A 7928-nucleotide genomic window follows, 5' to 3' on the forward strand; every position below is an offset into this window, starting at 1 on the left:
ATCTGTCTAGTGATCTAGTGATCTACCTATTAATCAACAGATTTGATAAGTTCAATTTGTAAAATATTACAGTAGTATGAGAAAGAAAAACGTGACAGACTGATAAACGAACGGATGGAACAAGAAAACAACAATAAACACACGTCTACTTTAGAATGTTCGGGTAATAACGAATTACTTTTAAGCAACGTCAACCTACAACTGACAATTTACAACACTTAGAGTTTTCAAAGATTTGACTATATTTTTCAATTCTGTTATACTGTTAGAGAAGAAGGAAATTAAAAATCTGCATTGAAGAGGGACACATTAAATCTATGATTCATCAGATACTTTACACAAACGTACATTCATTTGGCAACACTAAAGAGGATATGAATTAATTTTTTTAACACTAAGGAGATAAAACTCATTTAGTTTATTTTGACAGTGAACATAAACAGAAATGCTCAGTTTTAAAACTTCCTGATAAAGAAATGGCTCTTTCAATGAACATCTGTATTTTGATTTCTGTGTGCTCTCCATTTTCCAGCGGTATGTACACCTTGTGTTTCTTTTCTTGTTTTATCAAGTATGTTTTGCATATGTGGTTTATGGTGACATTAATAGATATACGATTTAGTTATTTTGGTTTGGCTGGGCTTTGGTAAAAGCAGAGTCTTGACTGTATGCAAGCACATCACCAATGCTACTACAAATAGCACAACTTCAAAATTTAACTAACAAACAAACAAAGCATAAAAGTAAAAGTTGCCGCTATATTACCAAATAATCATACAAAGAATTATCACACATTTTTGTAATATTTTAAAGATTTTTGTTTTCAATTTAATTTAGCGAGGAAATATTTGAAAGACAAGAACTATATTTTGGGAACATATACCACTTACAAGAAATCCATAATCTTAATTTCAAAGCGTTGGTATTTGGCTACACATCTAAGAAAATGTTGACTACTTTATAAGCTCTGTTTGAAATTAAATAGATATTAAGTATTTTTACTACTCGGACATGTCAATGATAGCCACTCGATCTTAAAAATGTAGTCACTCTGACGCTTTGCTAACATCAAATGCAACTGCACTAGTGTTGAACTTTGCAGATAGACCTAGAAATTGAAATAGATTTCCACACCTTTTTACATTTATATTTCAAGAAAAGGGTTGGGGTCCCAGTCATTATCCTACATAGTTTGCACAACTGCATATTAAAAAAGCCAAGTATTCAGCACATCAATACTTTGACTTCTTTTTGTATTCTTATGATTTTGATACATCTTTTTTTCTTTCAGAAATTATTATGTTTGATAGGTATCCTTCAGTTTACCCTTTTGGTGAAAGCATCGTGACTTTTGAATGTGAAGACATATGGTTCTCTTCTGAAAAGGAGAATAAAAATGCGAGCCTGGAAATTCAACTCCGGAGAAATGCAAATGATAACTGGACCACCGTTGTCGAGTCAAATCGTTCAAGTGTTTTCAGGAAAAGTGAAAATACGCTTTTTAGTTTTACTATTTTATCAGTTAGGGTTAGAGAAAGACAATATGATCAGAGAGTGACACTTACAGGATTAATACAGTCAAAACAATGCACAGTTGATCCGAAGATATCTCCAGACCTTCGCTGTGTACTAAGTGATGAGAGTCGAATAATCGACAGTTCTGAGACGAGAATATTATCGATTGAAGGTATTTGGTACTTGTTTCTTGTATTTTGCAAAATCTTAATAACAAATGCATAAACATTTTTATCAGAAATCATAATGACTGGTGACACGAGAAAAAAATGCTTTTAACTTTCAAAGGCAGAATGAAACGCTTTGACGGCCACATTAACGTTATAGCTAACGTTGTTTTCTGCAGTTCTTTTTATTGCTGGATTCTATGTTTAAAGAAATCATTAAGACAGAATAAAATGTTCGCAGATAAGTTTTGGCAACGTTTTATACAACATTTCATAACATCACAATAAGTCTATAAAAATATATTGTCTAGCATATCAAAATTTGTTACATAAAATAAAGGTTCAATTGTCACATGCGTACATATTATTTTTTACACGATATTTGATGACGTCATAAAAACTATATTCAGTAACTACGAAAAAGGCGTCGCCAAATCACTGACAACATCTTTGTAACGAAACATAGTTTCGATCGTAAACGATTTAAACAAATTCAATTTAATATAAAATATTTCTTTATTTAAAACATTGACAGATAGTATCTTACCGAAAAAAAATTCCTAATAATTGTGCAGCTATATCTCATGTGTTTGGAATTATCTGTCGTTGAACTTCACGGAGGATTCTTTAAAACTTTATTATTATCAGACAAGTAATTTAAATAAGTTTCAAACTTCTAACGCAACGTTAAGATACTATATGTTGGAGATGTTAATTTAGTCTATGGCCATATTCAAAATACTGTATAAAGGAAAATATTCGCCCCGATTTATTTCTACCCTTTCGCTGTAGTTGTCAGCTTGCAAATTTAACACTTGGTGAATTCAAAACATTTGTTAAATAAATGTGTAAATTTAAACAGTATCTATCAAGTATTTTGCGCAGTTCGGGAATTTTTTAGGCTCCTGAAGCTATACTTGTTAGACTTGTTAGAACGGGATTGCGTATATTTCAGCCCTTTCTATAGAGATATGATTCACAATCCGTCTGTTTAAAAAAAAGAGAGGATAAAATACCAAGTGTTGATTTAATTATAAATATTTAAAGCATTTATGTGAATTCACATTTTGTGAACTTTGGTTTATTGTTGATTTTCAATTAGAATAATCCTAGAAATAGAACAGACATACATTTTTTTTTAACAATTGCAAATCAATGTATGCAAACCGTTTCTCGTAGATAAATCTACTTTTTACAAAAGTCAAAAGGGAAAATCTAACTTTCCCCTTCTTGATGCTATCAGTTATTTAAGTGTTCTTTGCGGATTTTCTTTGAATTTGATTTTTTTCTTCAATGTGTTGGTTTCCCTATAATTGGGCAATTAAATACAAAGACAATGGATTTTTAATGTCCAATAAAAAAGTTAAAATCCTCTAAAAAAAAAAAAGCTACCAAAGATTTCTTTAGAAATCAAGGATGTTTCCACCGAAGATGACGGAAAAGTGACATACCTTTTGTAATGTGTGGATTGGTCTGTAGATTTCAGCTTCATACTTCTGATTGATTTGATACTACTGTTGTGTTTTATATTGTTTTTATTCATTTTTGTATTATCATCATTTTTTTAAAGTCGTTATTTCGTTTTTGCAATTTTGTGGCCTGATCTAGTTCGTCCACAATGCTGAAACGATGAAAATAATTAAATTTGAAAAAAATAAAATCATTTTTGTTGAAAGTAACGGTGACTCTTCAATTATCTTCTTTTATAATTAAAATAAACCACATTTCTTTATTATTGACGCCGTTACTGAAGTTAAATTATCACCATGCCAAAATCGAGAAAGAAAAAAAAATACTTTTGATGTGGTTTTAAAACACATTATTCTTTTTAAACAGATTCAATAATGATCTGATTGAAGTTATATTCCATGGTTGTTCTACAATAAGTTCTTGTTACATATTGTCAATGCTTTATAAATGTGGTTCCTTGATATATATTATTTACTCATATTTTATATACAAACTACAGGGCGAACCCCTGGAAATATGACAGACATCTCCATCGTCCCTCAGGAATTATTCCAGGATAAAGATGAAATTTACTTTGAAGAGGATGATGTTTTACAGTTACAATGTATTGCTGAAGTAGAAAACATTAATGGCCTCCCCAGTAAGGTATATATATCACATATAAATACACATTTCACTTAAATAGCGGACTAGCCATAATCACATGTAAGAAACATACATTGATCATGAGTACATCTTTACGTAAATAATCAATAGTCAAATATCCCAAGTAAGATGGAGAAACATATATAGATTGTGTGTTTACGTAAATAAGTCAAAAAAACGTCAAAAGCCAAATATTCCAAGGGAGATACATGAATACATATATAATGTCATTGTTTTGATTTCATTTGTCTATTTTCGGAAAAACCGTACGTATATTGCATCTGCACTGCAAGAATGTAAGTTACGGTTAAGACGTGTATCGGTAAATGTCTGATTTTTTTTAGTTTTATGGATATTTTTAAAAAAAAAAAACCCTTTTTTATGACCACTTGCGCATTACACTTACTAATTCGGTAGAAATTAACCATTATTACATTATACTCACTTTTGGGAGGGCATGTTGACATAGGATAGGCAATATCTTAAAAATATATGTCAAAAATTGATATATTGGATTTAGTGTCTTCAAGCGATTCCTTCATGCCAGGTTCATGACCGTTCTAAACGCAGTAAAGACACAGCGGGTGCGACCGGTCGGCAGAGGCTGCTTACCTTCTTAGGCACCTGCTCCAACCACTATCTTTTCAGGGGTTCGAGTTGCTTTGCTTTAAATTCGTATTTAGCTTTATGGAGTTTTGAGACGGTTGCAGTTTGTTATTGTTATTTTTCATTGATGATTAACTTGCTGAGTTCTGCTTGCATTTGTATCCATCTGGAGAAACAACATGCAATGAAGATAAGATTTTTTCTTTAGAAATATATCACAAACAATAAATAGTATGTGGACACGTACGCGTTCTTGTTCATATTTATATGTTATTGAGCTTCATTGCGGAAAAATGAGCTTATAATATCAATTATTTCCATATTTTCAATAGGATATTCGATGGTGCAAAAACGAATCGGGAAAATTCCAAAAGCTGTCACTCCAACATCCTCCTCTGACAAGCATAGTGTCGAGAAGCAAGGATGGGTGCAGTGTTGTTCAGAAATCGGTCATATTTTATCACATCTTACAAAATGACACCGATGTAGATCTAATGTGTGAGTCTGGGTACGGAGGTACGTGTGGTAAAAGTGGGATCAACCTGACGATAAGCATACCAACGGCTAATACCAATAAAGGTTAATAGTTCATTTATATGTGCAATTATTAAAATTCAATTTTAAGTTTTATATACGACAAGTTTAATTTAGGGAAAAAATTACAAGTAATATTCTTTTTTGAAAAAAAAATAAAGGTCTTCAATAAAAATTACTGCTTCCAAAACTTGTATGAAACTACCATAAAAAAATAACTTGTGTATGTTGTCTTATCACAATTCTTGTTCTTTGTTTTATAATATTAATGAATATATAAGTATTATTCTAATCAGCAAAAACTAAAAGATTAGAATTAATATTCATTAATGTTTCCGAGATATATATGTGTGAAGCTGCCATTCAAAAGAAATCAACGTGTATGGGTGTTTTGTCTAATGTTGCAAATGAAAACGATTACAATATGTTCATTTGTTGTTCTTTTTTCTATCAGATAAATGGAGAGTTTCGCCAATTGTCATTCACGATAGAGAATCTGTCCTTAACAAAAATCTTATCAAATTAAACGGAGCTGGAAAAACCATCTATCTTCTCTGTACAGCCTCAACCCTTTTCCAGCAAGAATCATTGCAGGTAAATGTATGACGTTTTTATTCTATGTCTTAATGATTGTACTTTACTCAATGAGTGTACTTTAAAGATTTCATTAAATATGCCAATTACGTTTTTTTTCCTTTTAGGTCCAAAACTCCTTACTTACTCTAATCATGAATATAATACAACAATATTTGAACTATGGCTTCTCGAAATCCGTGAAATCTCTGAATTCTTTTAATTTCTTTTTGGGATAAACTTCAATGGGTTTTTTTAATTTACATTCGCAGTTGTTTTGATACTAGAAAAACATGTTTAAAAGAAATAATTGTTAAAATTCGTACAAAATATTGTTTGCACTAGGGTTGAAACTAATTTGTGCCGATGCGTTAATAAACTGCTATAAAACATTGTTTCTAAACAGAAGTAATAACATCCAATTACCAAGAATTAGCAACATCAAATTAACAACAAATGTTCGCCATTCTTAAAATGATATTTGTGAACTACAGATGATTCTTAACCTTTAATAAAAATTGTGTCTAAATGTTAACAGCTCAATTAGTTCGATATAAATTCTAAATTTTGAAGAAAAGCTATTGATATTCAATAACCGGTTTTCTTTATGTGTTATAGAAAGTTGTAATAAAATAAAATATTCATGATAACGGTAACGAAGAAAATCTTTTGATTGACTCCTGATAACTACATAAAGAAGTTCACTTTCAATGAACATCTATTATCAAATTTATAACCGTTTGTTTTCTCCTAGAACAAAATGAATTGGTGTTTTAAAAGACAAGTCAATGAGACATGGACAAAAATTAGTCCACAAGAAAAGAAAGTAGAAGTGGTATCGAATTCCAGCGGAGAAACAACAATTTTCAGTAGAATAAAGTACCACGTCACAGTATTAGACAGGGACATATTCTTTCGGTGTGAAATATCTCGCTACTCCAGGTGTGGATCGGGTCTGGCACATGCAACAACAAACATTTCAATAGGTGGGGAGACATTGACGAATGAAATCAAAGAAGGTAATCAAATTTTTCCCCAGAGTTTTATTTGTTTTTGTCTTTTAAGAATACTAGCTCTACCAATAAAAGATACAGTCACACACTATTTTTTGTTGCATTTTTTCATTTTATTAAATCTTTGTTATCACAACGTACAGTGGTTTGATGCAACTGATTTATAGATGACAGTTTTGTTAAATGGGTCGACGAGGATAAAATGACACATTGGTCAAATAAATTATTTATAAAATATCATTTGAAAAAAAAAAAACATGTTGTATATTGCCTGAACATGATTGCCCTTATACGAACAGCAAAACGCATTGTTGATAATGTTTTCCTTGACCCTGTTCAACAGGTTTTAAAGATGTTCAACTACAAAAACGTTTGGAACCTGACTGTAGCAAAGCGGGAGTAGCTGTGGTTTCTGTTATATTGGTTTCCATCGTCGTTATTGCATTTCTTTTTCTGGTAGTGTTGTTCAGAAGAAAAGAGATCAAGTTTCGGGGTAAGGGGCATATATTTCATTGTTTCATTTTACTCTTGTGAATATCTTTTTTTAATTTAAGAAATTGTTAAAGAAAACAATGTCTTGATTTTTTAAATTTTGCATACATGAAATTACCCTTTTATATACATTATTTATTTTTAAAGTAAACAGTAGACTAAACTATTTTTCAGATTTTATTTACTTTATTAGAATGCTTAAGAATATCTCTAACTGATTTGCATGAATTCAATTTAAATATATTACATGTACCTGTAATTCAAGAGTCTGAGTAAATATAATTGCAATTGATATGTTGATATAACAATGTACAATTTAAAAAATGTGCAAAATTCAGTGTGCATAAATATCTGATACCGTTGACTTATTTCAAAATAAGATATTTTCCTTATCGTGATCTTTAAAATATTTTAAAATTTTTTCTCTCCAAAATTAACGTTTATTTAATTTTATTTTTAATTTTTTTTTATTTTGAAAGGATTTGTGCTAAGAATTAACCGGTACGTATTATTCAATAATAGTAGATTAGCAATTTATAATTACAAGTTTCATGAAAAACGTTTGATTATTTTTTTTATGTATTGAATAAATTTGATACTTTAATATGAAATTCATCATTTTTTTCTTATTAAAAAAAAAACCTGACAATATTTTTTCAGTGAAGAGAAAGTTTCGATCGACGCAGCGGTAAAAACTAAAGGTAAGTGCCAGAATGTAACAAGCATCTATTAGGATATATTTTTGTCAATAATAGAGCGCGAAATTTAAACACGACCTAACTCTCCTGATTTTGTACACCAGTAAGTATAAATCAAATATCATAATGTGTATGGTAAAGTTATTGCAAAATTAATTTTTAAAAGTATAAAAACAATTTAATACAATGTAGATATAACTTATTATAATATAAAA

General features: G+C 30.1%; 1 protein-coding gene across 1 annotated transcript; it reads left to right on the forward strand.

Moving 5' to 3' along the window:
* Positions 1 to 476: 476 nt before the first annotated feature.
* LOC128162137 (uncharacterized) lies at positions 477 to 7716 on the forward strand (the record flags this gene model as incomplete). The annotated part of the gene is given in 9 exon segments (XM_052825331.1): positions 477 to 534; positions 1292 to 1687; positions 3652 to 3797; positions 4736 to 4982; positions 5392 to 5531; positions 6265 to 6529; positions 6867 to 7016; positions 7495 to 7516; positions 7676 to 7716. Coding segments are annotated over 9 exon segments (1465 nt in total), but the record flags the coding sequence as incomplete, so codon positions are not given.
* Positions 7717 to 7928: the final 212 nt, after the last annotated feature.

Source organism: Crassostrea angulata, chromosome 9 (assembly GCF_025612915.1).
Source record: "Crassostrea angulata isolate pt1a10 chromosome 9, ASM2561291v2, whole genome shotgun sequence".
Classification (NCBI taxonomy): Eukaryota; Metazoa; Mollusca; class Bivalvia; order Ostreida; family Ostreidae; genus Magallana; species Magallana angulata.